The 14,933-nt window shown below is 36.5% G+C and overlaps 1 protein-coding gene across 2 annotated transcripts in view; it reads left to right on the forward strand.

Annotated features, from left to right (window-relative positions):
• The window catches only part of LOC129245673 (putative helicase mov-10-B.1), a 30,689-nt gene extending 17,084 nt beyond the window's left edge, over positions 1 to 13,605 (forward strand). Inside the window, exons 3-10 of one of the 2 annotated variants that reach the window (XM_054883993.1) lie at positions 1,678 to 1,791; positions 1,854 to 2,019; positions 2,082 to 2,518; positions 5,503 to 5,621; positions 5,751 to 6,488; positions 8,238 to 8,599; positions 10,220 to 10,360; positions 13,312 to 13,605. In XM_054883993.1, the coding sequence (XP_054739968.1) occupies positions 1,678 to 1,791; positions 1,854 to 2,019; positions 2,082 to 2,518; positions 5,503 to 5,621; positions 5,751 to 6,488; positions 8,238 to 8,599; positions 10,220 to 10,357 (2,074 nt within the window). In that variant the 3' untranslated portion in view covers positions 10,358 to 10,360; positions 13,312 to 13,605. The remainder of the gene's footprint in view (positions 1 to 1,677; positions 1,792 to 1,853; positions 2,020 to 2,081; positions 2,519 to 5,502; positions 5,622 to 5,750; positions 6,489 to 8,237; positions 8,600 to 10,219; positions 10,361 to 13,311) is intronic. The other variant, XM_054883994.1, reaches the window with a different exon arrangement.
• The last annotated feature ends 1,328 nt before the right edge of the window (positions 13,606 to 14,933 follow it).

A 14,933-nucleotide genomic window follows, 5' to 3' on the forward strand; every position in this document is an offset into this window, starting at 1 on the left:
TTCTATTAATCGTTCTTTGAGTACTGAAGCGCTTGAAATTGGATTTTTTCTAATTTTTCGATGTAAAATTTCCCAGACATGTTCAATAATATTCAAATCTGGGCTTTGCGGTGGTGTATTTAATTGCCTTGGAGCGTGGTAAAGCAGCCAATCCTTCCCAATGTGTGCTTTGTGCTTTGGATCGTTATCCTGTTGAAAAACCTAACCTTGACCAAGCTTCAAATTACCCACCGAAGATTTCAGATTGACTTCCAATAGTGATTTGTATTTATAACGGTCCATACTAGCTTCAATAAATACTAATCTTCCAACTCCAGATACAGCAACAGCTCCCCAAACCATTACTTTGGCGCCACCATGCTTCACTGTTGATACCAAATTCTTCGGACTCAGTGCAGTATTTTTTTCCTCCACACTTTTGCTCTTCCGCCCTACCGAATATATTAAACTTCGACTCATCTGTAAACAAAACTTCTTGCCAAAAATCCATCCCCTTTTCCCTGTGAGCTTTGGCGAAGTTTACGGTTTTTATTTTCAGAAATAAGAGGCTTTTTTCGTGGCGTCCTACTATGAAAGCCGTTTTTGTTCAGGGATCTTTGAATTGTGCTTGGATGAACACACTTGTTGGATGAGCTTGCTATATCCTCGGCCAATTTCGGAGCAGAAACTTTTGGATTTTTGTCACTTCTTTAAGAATCAAGCTGACGTCTCTGCGAGATAGTTTGCTCGGGCGGTCACTGCGCGGCTTATTTTCGATTGAACCACTAACTAAACTTTTAACAATGGTCTGGACTGTTGCACGACTTAAGTTTAAGATTTTTGAAATTTCGCCATATAAATCATTTTTCTTTTCTGTGCTGAAGAACTAAATTTATAACGCCATCTGATATTTCTTTTCGAGGAGCCTTTGTAGATGCTTAAGTATTCAAGTTGCAACTAAAATCAATACTAGCAAAGCAACAAACATAAGAAAAGGAAAGAAATAGACAAACGGTATTTTACCGTTATCACAACATAAGATATCAGAGCACAAGCTAGGACCCCCGGCGTTTTTTTAGCATAACTGTGTTGTTTTATGTTAAAGAATGGATTTGTTTTAGTTAAGTCGATTAAAAAAAGGTTTCAAATGAAATTACATAAACACATTTATAAGTAAAGGGTTTGTACTTTGTAAACAAGGAAAGTGAGGGGTGTATGTAGACTTCTGTCGGCCACTGTATACATGTATAGAATAAATAAAGGTTGTGTGGGATACAAAAGATTTTCTGGAAAGTACGAGTCCTCAAGTCGTCCGGTAACATCTGCCGTTCATTGTGCGATTCGCTCAAATCGGCCGGCTTAGACACCACGCCACAAAATCCGCTGTATCTCCGAAAATAATTCGAATTTTGAAAAATCCATTGAAGGGCATATTTATGAAGGTCTAAAATTTGAAAATATGCAACAAAAAAAAAATGATTTTTTCAAATTTCTAGACCAGAATACCCCTTTAAATGGTGTCATTTTTCACAAATAATTGTTAAGAGGCCGTATTTTGAATTGCCGTGAAACCTGAAAGAATCTAAACTTTTCCATGTTTTATAAAAAAAAAAACATCTAGACTGGCCTTTTGAAATACCCTTTACATACCATCTGTTGCAAATACTTGCATTAATCGATTTTGTTTGTGCTTTGTAGGGAATTTAAAAAGGTCATAGATTTGGATCAATACTATCCTTCCGATGAAATAAAATTGGCGCAAACTAAAAAATTTGCAGTGGAATTTTTGGTTAAAAACAAACCATTATTGCAGTTAGTTCCTTCACATAGTAGTGTTATGGTATCGGCATTTAATATGTATGTTTTGTTTTTAGAAAATACGTAGAATGCCAGCAACTTGAACCGGGCTGCATTAGACAAGTTTTGAAATTGTTGTTACAAATTGAGGATGCGCATACTATGCTGCCCTACTGTAGTTTATACCAAAAACATGCAATTCGGGTGAGAACATCGAAATCCAAATATCCTCTCCAATTCAAGGTACGCGTATTCGTAGTTTCGCAACTTTTATTAATAATAAATAGTTTACGCTTCTTAATTAGATAAAGGTGCCACCGCAGATCAATCTCGATGAGGTGCTTAGTGTCAAAACGGATGAAGTGGTATTTGTACCACTACTGAGCACTGCTTTGTCGCAAGTTAAAATTAAATATCCTATAGATTTACTTGAGATTCATCCACATGAGTCAATTGAAGATCGTGATTCACAAGTACAGCGTCATGTGAGAACATTGCAGAAGGTTGAAAACAAGACAGTTTATGTAAAAATATACGAAGAAGAAAATAGTGAAACGGAGGAAGATGGTGAAGAAATAATGCTACCATTCAGTTTGGAAAAGCCTTATAATATAATTTTCCGTCCAAATCGATACAATTTTCGTGTGCAATATCGTGCCTTAGACTTGTTGAATCATAAAAAATGTGAATACATTTTCCCGCCAAATAATTTGACTAAAGTAAACGTTGCCACAAACTCGAGGTAAGTATTCCTACATAAAAGTAGGGGTAAATGATGGTCCCAATACAAATTTCTTTCAAAAATATATGTACGCATACGAAAGAACTAGTAAATTTTAGATAGAGTGAAGTTTGTCACATTTATACAGGGTACGGCACTCGAAGTGTAACCAATTAAAAATGCCATAAATTTAGTTGGGAAAATTATTTTATTCAATTCAAAGAAAAATTTGCTTAAATAATACAAAAATAAGAGTCAATTTACTTTTACTCGATATGACCACCTTTTGCATTGACTATTGCCTTGAAACGGTTCAGCAACGAATCGCAAGCTGGCCGAATGTTACTTGCAGGTATTTTGGTCCGCTCGCGGACAATCGATTTTTTCAGCGCCTCGAGGCCGGTGAATCTTTAAGTTCGGACTTTGCTCTCCAAAATGGCCCAAAGAGAATAATCCATCGGACTCGCGCCTGGTGAATTTGAGAGCCATTGTGTGGACGTTATGAAGTTCGGAACGTTGTTTCTTCGCTATTCTTGGTTCACTCTATCTTTGTGAGACGGTATTGAATCCTATTGAAACGTCCATGGTCTGCCACCGAAATGTATGTCTGACCACGGTTTCAAAGCAACCTCCAGAATACTTTCCCGATAATATTTTGCATTTACCCTGACGCCAGGCTCGATGAAAACGATTGGAGAGCGCCCATCTGCAGTTACAGCTGCCCAAACCATTACCTGTGGCTGGTGCTGCCTCCTGGTGCCCAATCGATGACTCAAATTCTCAAGAGTCGGTCAAATAAACCCTATCGTTTAGAGAGTTTACGAATTGCTCCATTTAAAAAAAGTTTCTCCCCATAAAACACAGCGTTCGGCCAAGCGAAGCAACTCCTTTGCTCTCTCAAGTCTGACTTGTTGCTGCTTTCATGTGAGATAATTTTTCAGTATGCGGCGGATGCTACGTTCAGATATTTTCAGTTCTTTCGCCATTTGATTGGCACTTCGTCGGGGATTTCGTTCAAGTTGCTTCTTCACTTTTTGAACCTTTTCACGTGACGTTGCAGCCTTTTGATGACCACCTCCATGACGTTTCGCGATGCTACCAGTATCATTGTAACGAGTAATGGTGCGATAAACAAAACTTTATTTACTTTAATGTGTTCGAGCTCACGAACAAACGCCAAATATAATGCAATAGCTCTCTCTCTCGGCGAAATGCTCCCGCGGGCTTGCAAACAATACTCTGAACTGCCATTTAGCCAATTGGCGAGCGGTCTGAAGTTGGTTACACTTCGAGTGTCGAATCCTGTAGTAAACACACACGGACCGCGTCACTTTACGACGTAGCGACAGCCAAATTTTTCTTGTCTGCAAACGTCGTCGTAAAGCCAGGTTCATAAATATTCTGAAAGTGTCAACGATAAGCAAAACAGCTGATTTAGAGGTTTTGCGTTTTTATTAATTTGATTCGTCATTTCCCCCCGTTCGCTATTTCTATGCTCGATTAACTTGACGAAAAATTTGCATGAGAAAGCAACAACAAAGTTAGCGAGTAAGATTCGCCGCTAAGGAGTATGGCTATAGCTCATTAGACCGCACAGCCTTACACGCACATGTAATTTAAGGCAGTTCTCTTCTCGCGTTGCCGACATACAGTGACAGACATAAGTATAGGCCCAATAACGACAATCGAATAAAAATCAAGTTTTTCTAATCATCAGTAACAAAAACTGTTTATTCCACATAAGTTACGCATACTCATAATGCACCGTTACATACTCACTCGCATACTCACCCTACTTCACACTTGGTGCTAGATTTTTTGCAGCGTAAGCTGTGTTACGTTTTCGCCACACAGTTTTGCGGCCGTCTGAACGAAAAATATTAAATTTGCTTTCTTCTGAAAACAATACATTGCCTCAATAGCTAAGTGAATTTCTGCGCATTCTTTCTCAATCCCAACGAATATGGTCACACCATACACACCCTTCGGCTAGGCCGCACAATACTTACACACTCCCATATACTCCAAGGCCTATGCCCTTTTTGGAACTCCACTCTGAGTATAAATCACCTTCTGTCTTCATGCCCTAATCTTGCATCGGCTAAACATCATCACTTACGCAATATCGACCCTCTTGAAATATTAAAAAACCCAACCGAAGCCAACATAACTATATTATATCACTAACTCTAAAGACACTGATCTACTTCCTCGGATCTAATCGAGTCATAATCAACCTGTCAACCGAAAGCCTCCGATGCTAGCGCTGCGCTACTATCAGTTTTCATTTTATTGTTATGTAAACCTTTATAAAATAAAATCAAATAAAAAAAATAAAAATTATTCATGAGTGCCAACTGGCAACTTTTCATTTACATGTGTAGCACTTTCATCGGCTGACCTAGGCCACTAACTGCACCATAAGCCAAAAAGAGTTAAAGCACCAAAAAAGTTGGTAGCATCTACTCTGTACCGAACTGCATTGAAATGCAATTGTTTGGCTGCTCTGCAATCACTTACAGATTTCTAATTCTCAGATACTATGTCAACGAAGCCGTGAAATTTAAAATGTGCCGCATTACAAAAATATGTTTTTGCCACTAAATCCGGAATCCAATTCAAATGTCCTTAATTTACTGAGTCAGCTGGATTTTGTAAGGGTATACTCCGACATCTTTGTGCTGAATTCTCATGAGTCTGGTGCGAGAATTCTTGACCGATTGTTTCCGACATTAGTTCCACACTTTCGGTCGAAACTGTTACTAAACAGCCAATGGAGTTAGTGCGTGAATTCTTTACTGTAATAGTCAAGTCTTATGATATTCACTTCACTTAATAACCTTGTGCAGGCGAGGTATAAAGTAATTGGCCAAAACAGAGTCATAAGTGTGAGAAATACCCTTTGATTAAATATTATAAAAAAAATCTTGTATTTGGACCACCAAACAATCCCTAATAATAAACGAATCCGTTACTTAAACTCTATATAATTTATGTATTTTAAGCCTTAGTTTGAAAATTATTAATGAGCAGATTTGCACAAATCCCGAGCAATTGCAAGCTGTAGAACAAATTGTGGCTGGTGGAAATCCTTACGCCCCGTACATAGTTGTTGGACCGCCAGGTGAGTGAATTCAGACCAGCGTGAAACGGTTTACACGAATTGCAAGCCTCGGGGAGAGTCAATACCCATCACAACAACATCGGGAATATTAGCTTTTTTTTTGTGTAATTTTTCTATTTATCTTTATAGGCACTGGCAAAACCACGACAATCGTAGAAGCAATTTTGCAGCTTTACATTCACAGGCCTGGATGCCACATTTTGATTACAACCGGCTCGAATTCAGCTAGCGACACAGTCGCCTTGAAAATTTGTGAATATTTCGAAAAACATCCACAACTTGAAGAACAGCAGCGCGAGCCTAGAACAAACGAGTCTGAAACTTGGAATATATTACGCGTCTTTTCAAATTCATGGATTAATAAAATTGGGCTTAAAAATATGAATCCTCTGATCAAGAAATATGCAAATTTTTTTGAAGGGGAACTTGTGTCACCTGACGTTAAGGTACTTCAGAAATATAGCATAATTGTGGCGACACTTTGCACTGTGGGACGCTTGCGTACCGGCACAATTGGAGATTGGCCCTTTACGCATGTCTTCATAGATGAAGCGGGCGCCATCACGGAAGTGGAAACTTTGGTTGCCATAACTAGCGTTAATACGAAAACTTGTCGTGTGATATTGTCGGGAGACACAAAGCAATTGGGACCGGTGGTCATGTCACAAATTGCCGCTGAACTCGGCCTTAAACACTCCCTAATGGAACGTTTACTCGAACGCGATTGTTATGCGATCAGAGAGGATGGCACCTATGATCAAACTTTACAGACACGTTTGCGTCGAAACTATCGATCGCATCCGGAAATTTTACGGCTGTTTAATCATTTTTACTACAAAGACGAATTGATTGCAGAAGTGGAAATGGGTAAGAAATCAAGGAATGTGATAAAGAAAATCTATGAAACTGTTTGGGTAACCATACACCATACTGCTTCTCACTCGCCAATCACTTATGGGGTACGGTGACCGCCAGCGCGTAGACTCTTCACTAAACTCACTAAATTGAGTACCTTAGGTGGCGCCTTGGGTAAACAGTTACTTTATTTTTCGCGATTTTGACAAGTCTGACGTCAGCTTCCTTCACAATACAAAGCTAGAAAGCAAGTGTGTGTGCGTTCGAATAACTTCTTGTGTTTGGTTTTTTCCATTGCCTACGCCTACTCTTCTTCTTCACACACAAGTAATTTCCCTTCCTTTTGTCTGTTTATTCATGGACTCTTACGACACAGCACGTTCGGAAGATACAATCTTTTACTGTACTGGGAAACGATCACTTATCAATTTGACAGAGATGCCATCTGTTTTTACGATGATAGACCGAAATGTTACTGGATACTAAACTTGGGTTCACCGATATTAAGCAAACGTCTGCGTATAAAAGAGCATACAAAATCGTTGCATCTCCGATGAAGTTGAAGGTGAACAGATGATGGCTACTGTTTTTAGAAAAAGAGCAACAGCCCAAAAGGCGTCAAATCCATTACTGATTTTCTTTTTTTTCTCTCGGCAAAAAGCTTACGCGCGCTTTTAAACAGTACTCTGGACTGTCATTTAGCTAACTAACAGACAGTTGATGCCCGCGCGAGCAGTCTGAAGTTGGTTACACTTCGAGTGCCGGACCTGTAGGTTAAAGTTTGACTTTAATTTTTTGTATTTATTTATAGTGTAATAAATATCTCGGATAAACACCTTCCAATATTTTGAGATCTCCAACAAAGATCTCTCAACAGACTCACTCTGGTGTAAAAGTCGAGGGTTAGAAGTAAATCCGGAATAAACGGATCTGATGCTATTTAGCAGGAGACATAAAACACCTGCTCTTAAATAAATATTCCTATGGGGAAAATCCCTTAGAGCAACTGAAAAGGCTAAATATCTAGGCCTAGATGACTTAAAGCTCCACGGCAGGTAGGGCGGAGGTGTATATTCGGAACATCTGGGGGATCTCCTGTGCCATTGCTCTGCTCTATCCAGACGTAGATTTACCATTTCGCGTTGACAATTATTTACTGAATTGGAAGATCTCAGTTCTGTGAAAATCAGGGATCTTCTATAATATTTGAAAAGTACACACTGAGGGAAAAGGACAAGTTCCCCACGCTGCATCACAATGGGCTAGGAGTCTATGTGTGTCCCACTGTGGATAACCGCTTCAACCTAACCTAACCTAAGATTCCTTGGCTAACAGGCATCACATTGCTATATGAAAATGTTAAACAAACAAACCTTTTCCGACTGCCTTTTTGAATTGAAATTTCGAAAATAACTATTATTTTTGGTCCCTGACTATGACGCATTCAATGATTTGAATATTCATGGTTTACTTTCTATTAGAGCTAATGGCAAAATGCATCGGCCACATTTTATTGCTCGTAACCTGTCTTTTTCGCATCGCCCATTGGATATTTTCCCTTCCACACAGCTACTGATTTAATTATTATTGCTAAGATTAACTCACTAATTCTCCTCTTCCTTACCCGGTGAAGTAGTCAAGTCAAGCGCGGCAAAAATATATTTTCGAACGGAGCTCAGGATTCTTGGGCGCCACACCTATTATATAAGTACATAAATAATCTGTGAAGCTGAAAATAAATTTTTCTTATTACACATTTAGATAAGCTATTGAAATGGGATGAACTAAAAATGCTCGGCAATAAAAAGTTTCCCATCATTTTCGAGCCTGTATATGGCCAGCTAGACCGCTCAAAATCATCACGAAGCTCTTACAATAAAGCAGAAGTCGACCAAGTCCTCTGGATTATCCACAAATTGCAAAACCATGTGGATCTTGGGAAAATAGGGGTTATTTCACCTTACAGACTTCAATGCGCAAAAATAAAACAAATATTGCATCATCGAAATTTGAAAGGCATCGAAGTTGGTACAGCCGAGCTATTTCAAGGTCGTGAAAAGCCAATTATTATAGCTTCGTTCGTGAAGTCATTTTGCAATTTGGGCTTTGTAACGGATCCGAAGGTATGTTTGCTAATAATATTATACAGACATACATTCATACATTTATAATCATGCTTACTTGTGTAGAGGTACTCTGCTAAGTAGTTTCCAAAACAAAATATGTACGAATATATGTGGTATGTTCCTCCGGAGTACGGACTTTTGTCCAAACAACTTATATGAATTTAACTGGTGGATATGTGAACGTAGTTATTGGGTGCAGCGGCTTATCGGTGAATCCTCTAAGGCGGAGATTGTCCTATTCACGAGGAAATGCAAAATACCCAGATCTCAACTCGCCTCAATAGGGGGTGCTCTATTGGTGCTTTCTGACAAGGTGAAGTACCTACGTCTAATCCTTGACAATAAGCTAACGTGGAAGCTCAACATTGAGAAGATTCCCTTGTATGAATGCAAAGGCGCTACTGTGTAAAAGGGGGACCTCTCGCCTAAAGTTGATTTTTGGCTCTATAATACCATTATAAAGTCAATTTTGTTGTCTAGAGTCGTTGTTTGGTGGAGCTCACGGGAAACGATGGCATCGGTTAAAAAGCTGGAGTGACTCCAAAGATCTATCCTCATTAGAATCAATGGGACGCTTCGAGTTACTCCTACTCTAGCGCATAATGCAATGCTAAAAGGGGTACCTGTAGACACTACAGGCATCTCTGTGGCTACACGTGTCGCAATCAGAATGAAAGGCTCGGTCTACAAGCTTGACCTCTATCACGGACACACAAGATCCTTGGGTTCATCCCTTTGGTGACGAATCAATGCGCACCGTCGTCCGAGCGGGACATTCTACACTTACATTCCTTCAAGAGAGAAATTGGTGTGGTGCAGTATTTGGAGGCAGGTTCACGGAGGGCTCAAAGTTAGAGGCCAGGGAGCTCCCGATCAGACTCAAGTTCAGGTTACCGGACCACTGCAGTGTATTGCCAGCAGGGGTAGCGGCAATTAAAGAAGCAGCCGATTGGCAATACAAAGTTCATCTGGGTATCTGGTCATAGTGACATCGCAGGAAACTACGAGGCAGATGAGCTGGCTACACAAGGGACCTACGAAAACACAAACTTGTGGGGTCGTGAAATTTTTCTGACCTCAAGTGCAACGGAGGCGCTCGAGAGATCCCCTGCGGTTAACAAAATCTCAGCTCTCGAATTTCATGGGTGCTCTTACGGGACTTTGACCGCGTGGTATACATGCTGTGCGACTCGGTATTACTTCGAGTCCCTTTTTTCGTCATATATAAAATATTTTACCAAAAAAATTAGCAAGAAAACAGGTCTACATAGGGACAGAGAAAAATAATTGAATTCAGGTTTTTTGTGATGTAAGAAAGGTTTAAGTTAGACAAAAAATTCGTATGCAGGGCCGGGCGCGGGTCTAAATTATAGTATGGCATAAAAATACGGCAATGTAGTGCTTGACAGGTATAAGTTGTTTTGACAAAAGTCCAACGACGCCGAGTGTTAAAAAAAAAAAAAAATTATAAAAATAGACTGTCTCTTACGCACAATGTTTGTATGTATTTTGTAATTTCACGGATTTCGAAACCATTGCACCCAAGAAAGCTTAAAAGAAATGCATTCACTTAACTACTTTAATATGGCTTTTATACTAAATTAATAATTAACACAGCGGTTGAATGTCATACTGTCGCGAGCACAGTCGTTGCTTATACTCATTGGAAATCCGAAAACTTTGCAAAGTGATGAGCAGTTTAGCTACCTCATACAGGAATGCAAGGGCATGAAAACGTTCAACGAAAAGAAGTAGAAAGTAAGTTTAATAGTAGAATTGTTTTTATTTATTTATTTTTATTTTATTTTTTTTGTTTGAGTTTTTCTTTTCTTTTTAATATTTCCTTTTTATAATTTTATTTTATTTATTAAAACTGTTTTAAATTAATTTTTATTTTATTTTTTATATTTTTATTTTATTTTGTTTTTCTTTTCCTTTTCTATTGTGTGGTTTGTTTTTTTTTCTCTTTTTAATATTTTTTGTTTGTTTTTTTTTTTGCTATTTTATTTGTTTCTATTTGTTTTTTTTGCATTTGTTTTCTATTTCAATATTTTTTATATTTATTTTTATTATTATTTTTTAATATATTTTTTATTCTTTTTTTAATAATTTTTATATATACTTTATATCTTTTTAATATTTTGTATTTTTATGATTTTGTTTTTTGATTTATTAAGTATTTGTTATACGTTTTTGAATTAATTTTTATTTTTTCAATTTACCTATATCACATCATTTATTACTTTTAAATTGAAGTAGAAGAAAGTAGAAAGTAAGTTTAATAATAGAATTATTTTTATTTCATTTTATTTCTTTATTTTTTTTTGTTTGCTTTTTTTATTTTTTTATTTTTAACTTATTTAAATTTTTTTTATATTTATTCAATTTTTTTATATTTATTTTATGTCTTTAATTTTTATACTTTTATTATTATTATTTTTATTTGATTTTTATATTTTTTTTATATTTTTATTATTTTTTGTAGTTTTGTTATTATATTTGTTTTTGATTTCTTTAAACTATTATACGTTTTGTGTAAGTTTTTCAATTTATTTCACTTTATTTCAATTGAAGTAGAAAGTAAGTTTAATAGTAAAACTATTTTTATTTTATTTCTTTACTTTTTTCGTTATGTTCTATTTTTGATTTTTTTTAATATCTTTTTATATTTATTTTACACTTTTTATAGTTTTAATTATTTTTTTTGTTTTTATTTATTTTTTTTATTTTTATTTTTTTTTTTATTTTTTATATTTTATTTATTTTTATTATGTTTATTTTTATTTATTGGAACTATTTATTATACGTTTTTGTATTTATTTTTATAACTCCATTTTATTGTATTATACGGTTTTACGCTACTTGCGGCCGCCTTAGGCGAATGAGTGCATGCGTGCCTTCGAGTTGGAGGTGCCCAAGAGTTACATAAATGTACCCACACTAACACCCTGTATATACATATTTATGTTACTATCCTATATTTCTCAATATAAATATTGCTCATTTATTTCTTCTAATATAACCGTTATCCGCTCTTCATACTCTTACACTAATTACCAACTAAGCATAAATTCAATTACTGTTTTATTCTTGAACTGTGCGGATCGGTTATATCGAACAAAGTTATAAATGAATAAATTTAAACAAAAGTTTTCTTAAATTGGCGAACAGACGTAAGTACTCGTGTGTGTGTGTGTGTGGGAGTCATGCGATATACATAAAAGTCAAGGTCGATTTTCGGTGCATGTAACTGATAGAACAAGTTTTTTCTAATAGCGGTTGCCACTCGGTACGCAATGGTATGCCCCCGGTATGTATTTCTGGTATGAAAAAGTTCCTCATAAAAAAAAAACAATCATCAATCAAATTGTAAATATTATATAATATTTTTTTTATTTTATTATAAAGGGTGTTTTTTTAGAGGTTAGGTTTTCAATATGAAATAAAACGTATATAATTTAATGTTATGGCCAAGAATTTAGCTTTATTATAAAGATAAGGGTTTGCCATTATGTTTTAAAAATGATTTCGGGCAAGTGGCCGCCGCGGCTGGCTCGAATAAATTCCAGCCGAGAGGCCCAATTTTCGACCACTTTTTGCAGCAATTGGGGCCGTATGTCAGCAATAACGCGCCGAATATTCTCTTCCAAGACGTCAATCGTCTCGAGCTTATCTGCGTAGACAAGCGACTTCACATAGCCCCACAAGAAATAGTCCAGCGGTGTTATATCGCACGATCTTGGAGGCCACGCCACAGGTCCACGGCGCGAGATAATGCGCTCACCAAAAGTTTCCTTCAATAAATCGATTGTTGCGTTGGCTGTATGGCATGTAGCGCCGTCTTGTTGGAAGCAAAGGTCGTCCACATCAACATCGTCCAATTCAGGCACGAAAAAGTCATTAATCATGGCTCTATAGCGCTCTCCATTGACTGTAACATTATGGCCGGCTTCATTTTTAAAGAAATATGGACCAATGATTCCCTCTGCCCATAGAGCACACCAAACAGTGACTTTTTGAGGATGTAACGGCGTCTCAGCAATGGCTTGTGGATTATGTTCACTCCAAATGCGACAATTTTGCATTTCATTCAACCAAAAGTGAGCTTCATCGCTGAACAAAATTTTCTTCGATGCGTCGCGCGAACCGAACCATTATTTTCGTAATAAATTTGCACGATTTGCAAACGTTGTTCAGGTGTAAGTCTATTCATTATGAAATGGCAAACCAAACTGAGCATAAATCAAGTGACAGCTGTCAAAAAGACCATCTACGAAAAAAGTAGTGCCAACTTGAAAACCTAACCTCTAAAAAAACACCCTTTATTTCATTATATTTCATTACATTTTATTTTTTTATATTTTTATTTTATTATATTTAATCTTTTATATTTATTTTTTTTTATTATATATTTTTAATGTACATACAAATTTAAAATATAATATTTTTTAAATTTTATATTTCATTCTTTTAATTTTATTTTTGTTTTTATTTTTTTGGTTTTTTTTTTCTTATATATAATTTTTTTTATTTTTATTTTATTATATTGTATTTTTTAATATGCATAAACATTTAAAATATAATAATTTTTTTATTTTATTTTGTTTATTTTTTTGTTAGTTTTTTTTTATTATATTTCATTTTATTTCATTATAGTCTTATTATTTATTATTATTATTTTTTTAAATCTAACTATATTTCATTTTTAGACAAATGCGGAGTTGCTAGATTGGATGGGATTAAAAGGTTTGCGCCCTAAATGCTCTTAGGAATAATATTTGGACCCCCCATTTTTCGAGGAAATTCTTGAATGATGGTGAGATGTCTTGCGGCGACTTAATCAGGATATTTGAAGTGAATATTTTTAGTTTATTTGGTGAATGAGTCATGTTTTAAAAAGTAATTTTTTTGTATATTCGTATGCTTGTATGTACACACATTTATGTCCTTGTGTTGAAATCGTTTACATTGTCATTATTATTTTTCCCCCCTAATTTGCATGAAATACACGGTTTATAAAACTTTTAAATATTCTTTTTTATTTTATGGTTACGTATAAAATACAAAATCGAAATTAGTTCAAGTGAGAAAAAGTGAATTTAATGAATAAAGACTTTGTAGAAGAACAAAAGCGTGCAGGTGGGCCTAAAACTAAAATTGCTGGACGTGCAGAACGCTTGATGATCCGAAAGAGGGATCAAAACCCGAGAATTTCCTTGAGAACACTTGCAAAGGAGCTTAACGAGGGGAGCGGTGTTGCTGTTTCTAATGAAGCAGTGCGTCAAGCCATACTGCACCACAAATATTCATCGAGGTCAGCACGCAAGTCTCTTGCTTTGAACCACATTTCCGAACCAGAAGATTTTTGGGACGACATTATATTTTGCGACGAGACGAAGGTAATGCTGTATCACAAACGATGGACCGACTAGAGTATGGCGCAACCCCTTGACAGCTTTACAAAATCGAAATAGGTATAATTCACACGGTTAAACTTGGAAAAATTTCCATTATGGTTTAGGGGTTGCATTTCAAGTAAAGTAGGAGGAGACTTGGTGTTTATTGACGACACAATGAACGCCCGACATTATTTAAATATAGTGGAAAAAAACTTTATCGGCAGTGCTAAAAATTTTGGGTATATCACTGAGGATAAACCAAATTTTAAATTTTGCCAAGGCAACGACCCAAAGCATAAGGGGCAGAATGTGCAGATGTGGCTTCTCTACAAATGCGGTACAAATTATAAATACGTCGGTAGGTGTAGCAGCCTCGGTAGTCTAGCCTGCCATCCCAGAGATTATGGGCTCAAATCCCACGTAAAGCACGATCCTCGCACTTTTCCAAATTTACCTACTTTCTCTGTTTCTAAAAACAAAAAAAAATCATTCCACAAATCCAAAAGCTTAACTTTTCCATCCTTACTCCGGCACAATAGTCAGCGCATTATTTGCATTGTGGGTGCTAAAACAAGTAAAAACAAAGAAAAACACACAGTTACATATTGCATCACTAGCGCCAGCAAGAGGAAGCGGGCAGTTGTGGACACACCACCTTAGCGAAGTCCTCAACCATCCTTTTGGTAGAAAAATGTGACACACAGATGGCGCTCCAAGCAGTAAGAAGGCGTTTTTCCTAAACAACGACAGGTGGGCATTCCCACTACTTAGGGCTGGTAGCGGCAGGTAAATCACCTACCCTGTCAGAAATCAAACAGATTAAAGAAACCAACATAAGACTGAGTCTTGTCGATGCCCTATGCTCCTGAGAGAAGTGAACACGGAAAAAAAAAATAAATACACCAACCCAAAGTCCCGACATAAACGTGATT

The sequence above is a fragment of the Anastrepha obliqua genome, chromosome 4 (genome assembly GCF_027943255.1).
Source record: "Anastrepha obliqua isolate idAnaObli1 chromosome 4, idAnaObli1_1.0, whole genome shotgun sequence".
NCBI lineage: Eukaryota > Metazoa > Arthropoda > Insecta > Diptera > Tephritidae > Anastrepha > Anastrepha obliqua.